This window comes from Pipistrellus kuhlii, unplaced genomic scaffold (assembly GCF_014108245.1).
Source record: "Pipistrellus kuhlii isolate mPipKuh1 unplaced genomic scaffold, mPipKuh1.p scaffold_m20_p_15, whole genome shotgun sequence".
Taxonomy (NCBI): Eukaryota; Metazoa; Chordata; class Mammalia; order Chiroptera; family Vespertilionidae; genus Pipistrellus; species Pipistrellus kuhlii.
In genome coordinates this window covers 18,181,506-18,196,800 of record NW_023425460.1, presented here as the reverse complement: position 1 = coordinate 18,196,800, position 15,295 = coordinate 18,181,506, and the positions used below count along the sequence as shown (strand labels likewise).

The window sequence follows — 15,295 nt, the reverse complement described above, 5'->3', positions numbered from 1 at the left end:
GCCCATTTAATATCTCTGTCTCTCTTCCCAAGCTCTTGTCCTTTGCTCATAATTCTTCCTCCTCTAAATTCTCTAAACAATTTTATAAAATGCCTTTCTTCATCCCAGCCTATTTTGCAAGAGCTTATAGCTTGCACACCTCAGTTTGCAAAACAAAGACCCTCAGGTATGTCCCTAGTTGTCTTCAGATTAACACATATCAGTAAAATGTATACTTGTAAGCTTTTGTCTTTTAGAGCTGCAAATTATTATAAACAAAAAAGAATTATGTCATAAATTTGACAAACTCAGTGACTGAAAGTAACTGTACAAGGTGATCTGATCATAAATTTTTGGGGGGGCAGGTCATGGTAAGTAGTTAAGCACTAGGCATTTAACTTTCTTAGTAAAAGGTATATCTTTGCCTTAAGCCTTGATCATCCTACTTGTGCATTTAGGTTAACACATCTTTGAAATGCCAGAGTAATTCTCTTTTTCAGACTCCTCAAAGGTATGGCCACCCTCAAGGGAGCACACAATCTTGTTGCCTGAACACCATCTAGTTACTGTACCTGCTAAAATGTTAACTATCTCATACCCACCATGTAAAGGGAATATATACCTCTCCATTTTTTAAAATATATATTTTATTGATTTTCTACAGAGAGGAGGGGAGAAGGATAGAGAGTTAGAAACATCAATGAGAGAGAAACATAGATCAGCTGCCTCCTGCACACCCTCTACTGGGGATGTGCCCTCAACCAAGGTGCATGCCCTTGACCGGAATTGAACGTGGAGGCCAACACTCTATCCACTAGGCCAAAAACAGTTAGGGCTATACCTCTCTATTTTTTATCCAACCTTGGAGATTTCTCCAACTTGCTTTCTCCCACCTTCTCTATCTACCACCAATAAATTTCATGTGATCTCCTTAAATTCCCTCCTTTGATTCCAAATACTGCAAAACTGTCATTCTTGGGAGCATTTTCTCAATCTCTTGAGATCTTATTTCTAGGCATGTCCTCCGTTTGGTTCAGACAAACTCTTCCATCAGTTTTGACATTCTCATAACAACATTACCTTATTTAGAAGTAAAATGTCATGATGTCTTTTAGTTTTAAGTATCTTCACAGACACACACACAAAAAAGACAAAACAAAATGAAAGATGGATAATTATTAATGTCAGTGGCATATAGTTGTTTGTTATACTATTCTCTACTTTTCTGTAAATGTAAACTTCCCTTTCTTGAGACCCAAACTTCAATATTTATCTCCAGATCTCCTCCATGGCTCTGTTGGTTAGCTTAAACTTTTCACTCCTATTAAGTACCTAATGATCTCAGTTTGTTTTTCATAAAAATTCTCTCTGGCTTCTAACCCATAACTCTTTGCTTTTCATCTGCCACAACACCTGTTCTTAAAAATCACTCTATAAACGACAGATAAGCTACCGTCTAAAAACTGAATTTTAACCATGGCTCATTAGATAAGTTATTAAGATCAATTTTATTACTTTTAATTGCTACTTGTGCTATAATAAGAAAGAATGCCTGGACTTAACAAACATATCACACAAACATTCTAGGAAATTAGCTCTTTAAATAATCCAGGACTCAGATGATCATCTTTGATTGCATAAAAAGTCTTCTTAAAAAAATGAGGTAGATTAAAACAATCACACTTAAATAAACCTTTTGAAATAAAGCATCCTTTTGTTTGAGTTCAGTGAAGAAATACTAACAACTAAGACAGGAGTTGGATTGGTTTATACAGTGTTATTACCACATATAGAACACTTTAAGACATGATATAAAACTTGTTTCTGGACAATTTTGTGAAAAGAAAAAAAAAGTTACTCTTTACTAAAGAAGAGGGCTAAATTTACTTACCTGTGATTTAGGTATTAGGGCTCTTATAAATGTTAGGCATTTAGAGACAAACACAACAAAAACATATCCAATTACTAACTGTCATTCTAGAAAAGTTGAAATAGCAACTTTTAAACTTGTAATTTTGGCTAAAAATAAAGAAGTTTTTAAAAATTGTTTTAAGGCCATGGATATCAGATAAGATTATCTCACTTTTAAAAAAAAAAATGTAGCCGAAGCCGGTTTGGCTCAGTGGTAGAGTGTCGGTCTGTGGACTGAAGGGTCCCGGATTCGATTCTGATCAAGGGCATGTACCTTGGTTGCGGGCACATCCCCAGTAAGGGGTGTGCAAGAGGCAGCTGGTCGATGTTTCTCTCTCATCGATGTTTCTAGCTCTCTATCTCTCTCCCTTCCTCCCTGTAAAAAAATCAATAATATATATATATATTTTTTTTTAAGTAGCATAAGTTTGAAATGCCTTTGTCTTTAAACTTTTTCCAAAAGCAGAAGGTGGCATGAGGTCTGTATCAGGATGATCTTAAATCAGCAGTTGTTAACGAGAGATCTCGAGAGTCCCTGAGATCTTCCATGGAGCCCGTAAAGTCAAAATTGTTTCCATAATAATACTAAGATGCCATCTGCTGCTGCTGTTATTACATTGTGTTCACGTTTATGCTGATGGTCAGTAAAACTGCAAGAGCCTTAGCACTGGTGCCAAACTTTACACCTTCTATGCTTCACCATCACATGCTACAGTAAAAACAAACACAATTTAAAAAAAAATGCTTAGTCTGAATTATAATTGTTGCAAGGAAAGTGCTCATGTAATGGTTTTCTGAGTCAGCTAAAATAGCCACTTTTTCATGTAGCCTTGTTTGTATTGGAAAGAATGTATGACAGACAAACTAGTTTACTCAGACATGGGTATTTGGCAGATGTTTCCTCAAAAACAAATTAATAAGGGAAGCAACTGTCAGTCATTGTTACCAATGATAGAAATTTCAGCAAAAACAAGAATTCTGGAAATTTGTCTCTATCACCATGAATTTGACAACTTCACAATATATATGGATTTTCTGATGAGCTGATTGGTGATGCTAACAAAAATGATTTTTAAGATGTTATATAATGAAATGTACCAACATTTTAAAATTATTGCATAACTCACTGAACTGATATTTTTCAAATAACCAATTCATGATGTTTCAAAATTAGGTTTGAATGCAGAGATCAAAGTACAGAATAAATGGATTTAATATAACAGGGCACAAAAGTCTACTGATGTGGTATCAGGTTCCAAATTGCAATTAACCTTTAGAAAATTGTCCCTTACTGAGTGACAAAGAAGAATATCTACAATTACCTGAAAAGGTTATTAAAATCTCATCCATTTTCAAACTATACCTTTGTGTGAGACCAGATTTCCTTCATACACTTCAATCATAAAAACCTATTGCAACAATTAAGTATTGAGCAAATAGGAGGATGCAGGTGTCTTCTATGAAGCAAGACATCTACACTATTAAAAGAGAAACATGCAAATTGACTGTACTTTTACTATGCCTACCAGCCATGCCCACCAGCCAATCAGGAGTGAGTATGCAAATTAACCCAACCAAGATAGCTATGGCCACAGAGCGAGCAGGAGGCTTGGGTTTCCCCAGCAATGGATGAAGCCAAGCTTCCCGCCCACCCTGGTTGGCCCTGGCCCCCATTCAAGGCTGCAAAGTTTCAATTATAAAAGATAAATAAATCCCAACAAAAGTGGCAGCAGCCTCAGAGCTGAAAAGAGCAGGAGGCTTGGGTTGCCCCCAGCGATGGAGGAATATAAATAAATTTCAATAAAAATAGCAGCAGTCATGGTGACTGCTGGTTTACGACACCCACTGCTTAAAAGATCACTACCCCCCTGCCTTTCTGCACTGCCACTACCTCAGTTCACCTCATCATTTCTGATCTGAGTTATAGCCTCTCAATCTGTTTTAGCCTCTGGTACTTTTCCCACCATTCTACCTTTTAAACTGCTATCATTTAATTCTCATCATATCACACTCTTACAATAAAGTCCAAGCAAAACTCTTTATCACCAGCCTCCATTACAATCATACTTTGACAGATTTGCAACTTCCCATATGACTTGTGCATTCATTAAACAAACATCCATGAGAAGACTGCACTCTATTTTTTGCCTCTGAGAATATGAACTCTTATGTCCTCTCCTACCACTCATTTCCTTTACAATCTTTGTCCACCTGACCACATCCTAATGTCCTTCAAATACTCAACTCAAGCCCAGCTAGTGTGGTTCAGTGGTTGAGTATAGACCTATTAACCAGGAGGTCACGGTTCGATTCCTAGTCCAGGCACATGATCCCAGTGTGGTATGTGCAAGAAGCAGCCAATCAATGATTCTCTCTCAACATTGATGTTTTCATCTCTCTCTCCTTCTCCTTTCCTCTCTGAAATCTATAAAAATCTATAAAAATATATAACTGTCTGTTAAAGTTGACATAAAAATTATGTTGTAGAAATATATTTATTGAATGGAAAAAAGTTCATAAGTTTTCAAAATATATAAGCAGAATGAATACAACAATCATTTTCTTTTATGTATGTATACATATTATAATATTTATATGGTTATATAAATAAAAATATAAGAATATATTTTTAAATTGAAAGTAAATATTATAATATTATAAAACTCCTCTTTAAAATTTAAATAAATATATTTTTATTGATTTTAGAGAGAGGGGAAGGGAGAGAAAGCCATCCATCGGCTGCCTCCTGCATTCCCCTCACTGGGGGTCAAGCCCACAACTCCAGCATGTGGCCTGAATGAGATTTGAACCAGTGATGTTTTGATGTATAGGAAGATGCCCAACCAACTGAGCTAGGGCTATAAAATGCTTCTTAATCAGAATACAGAAAGCAAACACCTCTAAGAACTAGCATAAAAATCAAATCATGCAAATGAAATTTTGGTTTATTTGGGGGGGACAAGCAATAAAAAATTTGAAATGGTGTAAATATTTTTTAAAATGTCTATGAATTATTTTTAAATATCCTGTGATTATACATATTTTTTTATGTGAAATGGAACAGACATCAATTGAACCCCTGAATTTGTAATATAAAAATTTCTTCCTGCAGTATTATTCTAATAAAAATAAAAGATTTTAGTAACAATTCATTCTAATGTGGCAATCTTAAGAAGTGCTAAGGGTGGAGCCACACAATCAGACTCTATATGCAGGAGGGGAACCCACTTTCTATTCAGATTTGCCCAGGACTTCCCCCGTTTGACCACCAGAGGCCTCACATCCAAGAATAGCTCTTAGTCCTGGACAAACTGGGACCGTTGGTCACTAAAGTGTAGGGACTTCTGTCTTGGTCATTTCGGAGAAATTCCTGTTCAGTATATTCTGAAACTAACATTTCAACAACCTTTTAAAATATATGAGTCAATACGTAATATTCCTTTTCAAAGGATTGGTTAGGATTGGCAATTGCAAATAGTACTACAGAAATGAAATAATGAGAACGTAACTTAAGATGCTAAAAAAGATTAATAAGGTTAGAGCATCCAAATGTAGGGCAGCTAACTGTAGGTTAAAGTAGTTAAATGTCAGTACTTTTATGTTTTCAGCCTAAAACATCTGCATGGAAAGTTAAAAAGTCCAAGTAGTTGTCCTTTTTTTTTTTTTTTTTTAATTGGTATGACTCTAAATTTTATACACTTAGCCCAAGTCTCCTGAATATGACATTGATTGGTTAAGAGCACAGTGATAGATTCAAATCCCAATTCTATCATGTCTTGGCTCTGTGACTTTGGGAATTTGAGAGTTTGCTTAAACTTTCTTAGTTTCCTTATTTTTAAAACAATCTCACAAATTAACAGTAAGAATTAAGAGGCATAAAAATGCAAAAGATTTAATATCTGTACCTAGAACATAAAAAATTACTAAAAATAGCTATTATAATGGTACATTTTTTTTCACTTTTACCTGAGTATTACAGCATTTATGTGGATATAGTCTGAGACTAATTAGAAACTCAAAGTTCCTTTACTATAATTGAACATCCATGAGAGACAAAAGACTATCTTTCATGATCTGACCATTGAAAACAAAAAACAGTTTAGAATTGCTAAAGGAAATATATAGGGAATGACTTTTATCTCAATAGCTATAACTAGAGTAAGAAAATCAGATTTTCTATGAATATAATTTTCCCCTTCCCTGTGCAGATGTTACCAAGAAAATGAAGGCAAAGAACATTAAATTTTTCCAAAAATCAATAAGAGAATATTAAGAAAACAGTAATCAGGTAAGTAAATAACAATAGCTTATGGAAGAAGAGAATACAAGAAATTGACTTGAAGTTGTACTTTTCAGAAAAACAAAGATAAATTATTGGGAAGGCACTTGAGCAATTCATTAAGGTCATATTTTCTGCAGCCCCTCATCCAACCCCATCCCCAGTCTCCCGCTACCTTTTTTTCTGATTTAGGAAAGTTACTAAGAAAACAGGAGCCTGAATTACCAGGTTTGGCAGCATGGTTTATAGCCAATTAAAAAACTGGCAAGCTGCCATTTATTTTAGCTACAAAAACTGAACAAGATAACATCATATGTTCAAGATATTATTTTTTAAAATATCAATTAAATGGTAAAACAGAATTATGCCAATTAACACCCTTCAGCATTCTTTTGATCTTTTATAGGATGATTAAACATGGTACTATATTACTTTATTTTTCTATATTCTTTAACCTGTTAGATAAATATTTCTGATTCCATAGAGTTTCTTTAGTAGGAAAAAAAAAATGCTGCTGTGCTCTTGAACTACGAGGTCAGAAAGAAATTCAAGGAGAAGGGAACAAATATGTATTAAATACCTCTGTGTGCTTCTCTATACACATTCTCTCATGAAGAGTCACAATATCTCAGTACTCATATTAGCTCCATTTTTGAAAAAATAAAAATAGAAGCCAGAGAGATTAAATAATTTTTCAAAGTCACAAAACTAATAATAATGGTTATAGTAGCTACTATTTATTGCATTATCAATCTGTAAAACCCTATACATTGGATGCTATTATGTTCACTTTTAAAAATGAGAGAACAAGATAAGTAACTTGTCTTGAGTCATATAACTGGCAAGTGGATCTAATACAGTTAACTCACATGGTCTGATCCCAGAGTCTTCTGTTAATGCTTGCTTCTTCACTATGCCAGTCTGTCTATCTTAAGGGCCCATTTCATTCATTTCTGATGAATGAAAATGCTTAGAATACAATTCTACATAGAGCTGGCACTCCGTGAATATTATCATTAGACTACATCTTACCCTTGTTTTTCTAAGGAACTCATAATTCAGAAAGGAGAATGAGTTTAGACTGGGTAATAATTTCCTGTCACTGCCTTTTCAACTGGATACTCTAACGGTGACAGAATTGAAGTGTCATTATTCATTATTCTCTCATTTATGTATCTCACAAATATTCTATGAGCCCTATATTGTGAGCCTACTATGAAATAAAACCACAAACAAGACAGCCATGGAGTAACTGTTAATAATCTGCTAGCAAGGAGTAGCTCACAGGGCCCCCAAAATTACCAGAGTGGGTGGTTTTTTTAAATTATTAATTGAAATCTAAGTCAAATCTTTTGCATGGCCTCATAGAGTCCCCATAAGACCTATAGGGAGTAGGTTGCTAAGCCTACCTCCTCAGGCAAGGGGACAGTCACTTGTGGAAATAAAAGTGCTTGCTCAAGCTCAAGCTCACAGAACCTACATCTCCTGGCCTGAAGCCCAGGGGTCTCTCCATGAGCTAATCATTTCCTCCTAGTTTTTGAAATCATGCATCTATCACCAAATCAGTGTCATATATATTCTCTAGACCTGAGCCCGATTTCTGACCCAGAATCCATCAACTAGAGGAAAGTCTGGTTAGTCCAGAGGAAAGACATTGCAAAAAACACAATGACAAGTAGATAATCATACCCTGACTCTTTATCCAAAGAGAACCACTTCAGCATTTAGGTGATCACACACCGGGGTAAGTGGGATATGTTTTGAGCATTGTTGGACTCTGGGTACAAGCTGACATTGTTAACTAGGAACTTGAGGTACTTCATGGTCTCCTTTTATAATGGGATCACATGGGGGAAACAGGTAATGTATAAGTTCAATGGCCCAGGTCTGCCTCACAGTAGGCCCTCTGAGTCCATGGATCCATCTGACAGTCATTTCCCAAGTTGCTGCTATTTAATGGAGCAGGTATATATGTTAGTTAGTACAACCCTCTACATACTGCTTCTTGGCCAGTGGAGTAAGAGTTACCATAGTGGGGAAAACCAAGTGGAAGCTTTGTGACCCGGCCAGCACTACCAGTAGCCGCCAAAGGAGTAAATCAAGACCAATATCTAATGAATTGAAGACCATGTGTTCATAGGGGTTAGTTATTAAAAGGTTCCAATAACAAGCAAAATCCAAATCAATTTCACAAGCTGGTAAAGCTCTCTCTGTTGCTAGAGAAATTTTAAAATTTAATCATGGGAATAGTTCATTTTGTCTTTTTCTTTCTGTGTATCCTTAGATACTCTTCCAACACATTCTAATGTATATAAATCTTTGGCAATGTCAGCTAATTTTTTAAAAATCATTTGTATTTATAGGTAATGCAAATGTGTCACTTTTTGTTAGTTTTTAGTTCAGTGAGAACTTTAGATATATGCTCATAAAGGCTTTCTCTAGAAACCAGGAGTAGGAGCAAAACCCTGAGAAATTCTAAATGATTAGTCCAGAGTTTAGAGAAGACACCCAAATCATACCAATGGTTCAATTTAATGATTCAATTTCCTATTCAAAAAGAATAATCCTAAAAGAAATTTTGTCTTAGAAGAAATAATTTGTCCTGTGTTCTGAAAGGAATAATCCCATCATGAATAAACATAGATATCTACATTTTTATTTTTATTATTTCAGACAAAGAATGCAAAATTATTATTCAATGTATCTGTAGCTACAGGTTCAAAACTGTCTTAAGCTTTATAGAAATAAAATATCAAACATATACTATGTGCTCTCAAAAAACTAACAGGTGACCTGCTCACTTGGATTAATATCTGAGTAGTATTAGGGCACGCAGTTAAATTTAAAATAAACTTTGGATTCTAAAAGCACTAAAAACAGTTACACAAATGTAAAAGAGTTAGGATGTGGTGTCAGACTGAGTGGAACCCATCCCACGTGTTTTCGCTATGTTACTTTGGTCATTTCACTTCGCAGCTTCACCTTCCTTTTTTGTAGTACAGATTCTTGGAGAGTTTAAATGAGATCAGATACCTCACTTAGTGCAGACGCTGGCACACAGTAAGTACTCAGTGTATTCTAACTGCCATTTTCCCTATTATTTATTATTGGGGAAACAGTCTCAAGTAAAAGAGTAATATTGGTAGTCAACATATTAGGCTTTTTCAAACACTAAGAAAAAAAAAGGGGGAGTCTTTTTCAAATTCCCTTCAAGCAGCTCCTACAAATATTGAGTCTGATGATATTAAACATTGAATACAATTAGTAGAGCATATCACCAAAGTATCCCCCATCTCCCAAAGAACTCTCAATCTCCGAGCACTCTGCTTTTCCTCTCCTGTAACCAAGGCCACCACCATCAGTCAACCCCATCACTCAGTTTTCTTCAATCATACCTTATCTTAAAAATAAATTATATGGTCAGAGAAAGGTAGATATCACATGAACTCACTCATTTTGGGATTATAATGAACAACATAAACTGATGAACAAAAATAGATCCAAGACAGAGAAACATCAATCAGACCTTCAAACCTCAGAAGGAAGATAGGGGAGGGTCAGGATAAGGGGGAGAGATCAACCAAAGGACTTATATGCATGCATGTAAGCCTAACCAGTGGTCACAAACACAAGGGGGGTGAGGGCATCAGTGGGGAGATGGAGAGGGTACTGGATGGATAAGGACACATATGTAATACCTTAATCAATAAAGAAGTTAAAACAAAACAATGAATTATATGCTTTACAATCTACTCTTTACTTCTCTTGTGACTTTGTGATCAGGGCTGTGGTGACAGATGTGAAACAGCAGGATGTTTAGAACACAGCCCTGCTTAACCAATCTATATGAAAGGAACCACTCGTTAGGTCAGTGAGAAGTGACAGATGTCAGTCACATACATGTCTCCTATTCCCCCCTCTCCTTTCTCCTTTTGTGTGCTTTGGAGACAAGCACGGAAATGAAATACCTTTCTGCCTCTTGAAAGAAACCGTACGGTGCATTATTAAAACACAGCTATCATTTCAAATATTTTGATTTGCTAATGGACATTTTACCAAGGCAACAATTTTGGGTTAACTGGCCACTGATAGTAAGTTATTACTGAACATTTCCCCCTCCTCTATTAACTAAATAAAGAAGCCATTAAAGTTATGATGAACTCTTGGCACTTAGGACAGTTACCGAGGTCAGGTTTCTTACCTACAACGATGCCATAGGAAAAGAACAGGAAGTAGATGTTAGGGGCAAAGCCGCTCAGCATCAGGCCTCCGGCCACCATGAAGCCACTGAAGATCGCCACGGGTCTCGCTCCAAACGATGAGACACAGAGGCTGCAGATAGGACCTAAAAAAAGAAATGAAACCTTCACTCAAGTCACTTATGACGTCTCCTTTTCACAATCATATTACCCATCCCACCCGAGGATTAAAATGACTCTTTGCATCACAAAAAAAACAACACAAAAAGAATAACAAGCATCTTCTGTGTATATACAATGTGCTGGACACCATGCACTTCACAGAAACAACCTCCTTTCATATTCATCTCACTACAACCCTGGGTGGGAGATACTGTGGTTACCCTCATTTCTGCTGATAAGGAAATTAAAGTGTCAGGATGGGGGTGAGGTCACATAGTTAAGTGGGGGGTTCTGAGTGAGACTTGCTGGCTCTTTGATCTCAGGCAACTTATTTGATCTCTTTGTGTCTCAGTTTCTTCCTCTAAAATTGAGGCCACCACATAGTGTTTACTGGGAGAACAAATAAGAGCACGGGTGTAATGCTGATCACCAGGCCTGGCACAAGGAAGTGCCCAATCAGTGCTCATTCTTCAGTGATGCCAGTGGCTGCAGTAGTGCCACCAGAATGGAAACAGAGTAAAAACCCAGTAAGTCCGACTCCTGCGACCCTGGTCTTAACCCTCATATTCTAAGGATTTTTGGCCCCTGCATGTGCCAGGCATCTTTTCTTTCCAGCACAAGGCCTGTCGTATAATTGGTGACGAAGATGGATATGTTAATTGATTGAATATAAACAATGGTAACCCTGTGGAGGGGAGAGGTGGGATTGAAGTAGTTATTCTCTTCCTAGAGAATATTCTGGCCAAATGGAAAAGCAGCCTCCCCATCCAGAGATGGGTCTGTCTGTTCCACTGTCCTACATTCCATGTGTAACCTGGAATCTGGGGAAGGCACACTGTTGACGGACAGGCAAAAGTGACCGTTGCCTGGATCTGTTCTATGTATAGGCGGGCAACTTCTCATGGAATAGCATTAAGTGCTAGTGAAATTCCTTCCCACCAGCACTGTACCTGGAAAGTACCTACAACTACAGAGATTAGCATACCCTATATAATAAAAGCCTAATATGCAAATTGTCCCCTGGAGGTGGGGGTTGGGAGTTTGACCAGGAGACAAAAAGTTCGGCTGCTCGCTGTGATGTGCGCTGACCACCAGAGGGTGACGTGGAACATGGCAGGTGTTGGTGATGTGGCACTGGCAGTGGGCAGCAGTGGAGGTGCTGCTGGCCCCAATGGGCCCTGACGAGAACGGGACAGTGGCAGGATGGTGGAGCAGGTAAGCAGGCAGTGCCAGGCCAAGGAGGGTGCAAGCAGGGGCCTGACTGCACCACCAATCACCTCGCAGACGGCAACCAGTGGTACAATGGGGAAACGGGGCCACTGCCCGGCTCCCAGGTGCTGATGGAGCCAGGCGGGGCCTGGCCCTGATCCATCGCCCTGCAAACAGGATGGTGGAGCAGGTGAGAAGGCAGTACCAGGCCAAGGCAGGGTTCCAGGCAGGGTTGTGGGGCTGTGAGGCTGGAGGCATGAGCTGGGGCCTGAGGGACCCCACTTGTGTATGAATTCATGCACTATGCCTCTAGTTAGAAACAAAAGGATATTAAAAGTTATTTAGCACAATAGTCTCATTTACATGGAATGATGTAAATGTGCTCATTTCATGGATGTGTTGAGTTTGTGAAAATTTCACTGGTCTATACTCTCATGATATATACACTTTTTTTGTATGTATTTTTTGTTTCAATAAAAAAAAAGTCTTAAGAAATGTCAAAGGGAGAAATTATGTAATCCACCCATAGTTAATAAGTGGTAGAGCCAAAATCCAAAGACCCCAAGCCCAGCGTTCTTGCCAATTATACTAGTCACCCTTATCCATGGTTTCCCTTTCCACAGTTTTAGTTACCCTCAGTCTATTGTGGTTAGCAAACATTAAACAGAAAATCCAGAAATAAACAATTCATAAGTTTTAAACTGCATGCCATTCTGAGCAACATATAATGAAATCTCTCGCCATCCCACTTTGTCCCATCCAGAAGCTGAATTAACCTTTTGTCCATAGTATCAACACTGTATATGCTACCCATCCGTTAGTCACTCAATAGCCCTCTTGGTTATCAGATTGACTGATTTAGTATCACAGTACTTGTGTTCAAGTAACCTTTATTTTCTTAACAATGGCCCACATAACAGAATATTGTGATAATTGCTCTATTGTATTAGTAATTACTAGAGGCCTATTGCATGAATCTTCATGCAACAGGCCTTCTTTCCCCTGACTGCTGGCACTGGTTTTCCTCTGGCACCTGGGACCCAGGCCTTGGCTCCAGCTGTAGCAGAGAAGCCAGGCCTCTTCAGTCTTCAGTCTTATTCAGTCTTCAGTCTTCGCTCAGACCAGAGCCTTCAGTCTTTGCTCCGACCAGAGCCTTCAGTCTTTGCTCCAAGCCTGCATATGCAAATTAACCTTCCATATTTGTTGGATTATTTTGCATAACCACTCCTAATTGGCTGGTGGGTGTCACAAAGGTACAGTCAATTTGCATCTTTCTCTTTTATTAGTGTAGATTGTTATCTTTTACTGTGCCTAATTTATAAATTAAACTTTATCATAGGTATGGATGTATAAAAAAAAAGTATGGCTTATATAGGGCTGGATACTTACCCATGGTTTCAGGTACCCAGTGGAATATTAGTATATCCACTGCAGATAAGGGAGAACTGCTATACGAGTATGGCTTAAGTGCATTTTAATTTAAGATGAGGTTATAACCACTGAGATAGCACTTAGCTCTCAATACCTGTGACTCTTTCACATTCCTCTCTGATCATGAACTGACCACTGCCACTTCAGGTCCTCTCTGTTGTGATCCATAACAGAATACACTGATATATTTATATGACACACAGAAGGGAATATTCTGTGGCCATGTTTTAAAAGAAAAAAAAATTAATTTGAAATACCAAACTTTCCTAATAGTTGAGCTGTCTCTATAACGAAAGAGAAATACTTAGATACTTTATGATTTTAAGAATTAAATCTCATAAATAGTTGTCTGACACCATAAGAGCATGGCCTTCCTCTGTTGTTTAACAAATTGCATTTACATTGAGAGTCAGTGTTGACAAATGTAATAAGCATGATGGACTTGAAACACAGATATTATTAGTTGAAATAGTTGAAAAGTTTCCATTTCATCCTCAAAGTAGGACTTCAAATCCATGTTCCTTAATGCGGATTACTAACTCCACAAGGAAATCCAGAGTCTGGGAAGCTGGGGATGGGGATGAAGGTGTAATTTTCATATCATGTACAACCAAACCACCTGTTTTATAAAATATATACTTTATCATCAATTATGTAATAAATTCTTAAATCACTTTTGCCTAATACACAAATCCTTGAAAAAATTAAGCTTAAGGAAAAAATGATTAGAAATTCTTTGACAGATGAAACAACAAATTGAAAATGCTTTAAAAATTTTTTTCTATTTCCACACTGCCACCTGCTGCTTACTTAGAGAAAAGCTGACATCTTTTTTAAAAATTTATTTTTAAGTGTAGTTGGTATACAATCTTATATTGGTTATATTAGTTTCAGATGTATAATACAGTAATTCAACACTCTTAAACCTTAAAATATGATCGATCACTCCACTAATTCTGGTTATCATCTGTCACCATGTACACTTATTATAATATTATTGTCTATATTCCCCTTTCCCTTTTCACCCCTCCCCTAACCCCTCTCTTCTGGTAACTATCTCTTTGGTATCTGTTTCTATGAATATATTTTTTGTTTTGTTTATTTTCAGATTCCACATGTAAGTGAAACCATATGGTATTTATCTTTCTCTGTCTGACTTATTTTACTTAGCACAATACCTTGTAGGTCCATCCATGTTGTCACAAATGGCAAGATTTCATTCTTTTTCGTTGCTGCATAATATTCCTGTGTGTGTGTGTGTGTGTGTGTGTGTATTTCACATTTTCTTTATTCATTCATCTATCACTGGACACATGGTTTGCTTTCATATCTTGGCTATTGTAAACAATATTGAAATGAGCATAGGGGTACATATATCTTTTCAAATGATTGTGTTCATTTTATTTTAATAAATACCAGGAAGTGGAATTTATGAGTCATATACATACTGTTTTCCACAAGGGCTACACCAGTTTTCAGTCCCACCAACAGTGCACAAGGATTCTTTTTTCTCCACATCCCCACAAACACTCAAATCCTTGATTCCATGTATAGTATTGACTGCTTTGTTGGTTGGTTGGTTTGACAGTATTATGTAGGGATGGAGGAGAGCTTGACTAAAACCTGCCATTCTTCTCACCAACTCTGAGAACTGGCCATTGCAACAGAATCCTTGTATGAAGCAGAATTTCAGTCTTGCTTGAAAGAGGTAACCGTGTTTGGGACTAAAATCTGCATATGTGATCATACCCAGCTCTGCCACTCAGCACTCACAACTCATTCAGCAAGCCTGTGGGCTATACTGACTCACTTAACAGAGGTGGGGAACCTTTTTTTCTGCCAAGGGCCATTTGTATAGTTACGACATCATCCGCTTAATATAAGTCACCTAACAAAAATTTATGTTGCCATGAAAAAAAGCTTCTAGACTTATTAAAATTCAAACCCCACCTGTGGTTGCCTTGGCAAGGCCAGACCAAATGACTTCTTGGGCCTTACGAGGCCCACAGGCGGATGTTCCTCATCCCTGCACTATATTAACCTAGGGATAGATTTACTGACTCGGCAATTTGAGGGCCTTTGGAGAAACAAAAAATCTCCCTGCTGTTTCAGCAACTCTATTGTC

The 15,295-nt window shown here is 37.4% G+C and overlaps 1 protein-coding gene across 7 annotated transcripts in view; it reads right to left on the bottom strand.

The window, feature by feature from the left end:
* The window catches only part of SLC16A9 (solute carrier family 16 member 9), a 47,201-nt gene that overhangs the window by 26,073 nt on the left and 5,833 nt on the right, over positions 1 to 15,295 (bottom strand). For 6 of the 7 annotated variants that reach the window (XR_006741679.1, XR_006741678.1, XR_006741682.1 and 3 more), the window contains exon 2: positions 10,371 to 10,514. Coding sequence is in view for 2 of the 7 variants with exons in the window: in XM_036438420.2 (XP_036294313.1) it covers positions 10,371 to 10,514 (144 nt within the window). In the remaining 5 variants the exon portion in view is untranslated. Of the gene's footprint in view, positions 1 to 10,370; positions 10,534 to 15,295 lie in introns of all 7 variants that reach the window. The other variant, XM_045581855.1, reaches the window with a different exon arrangement.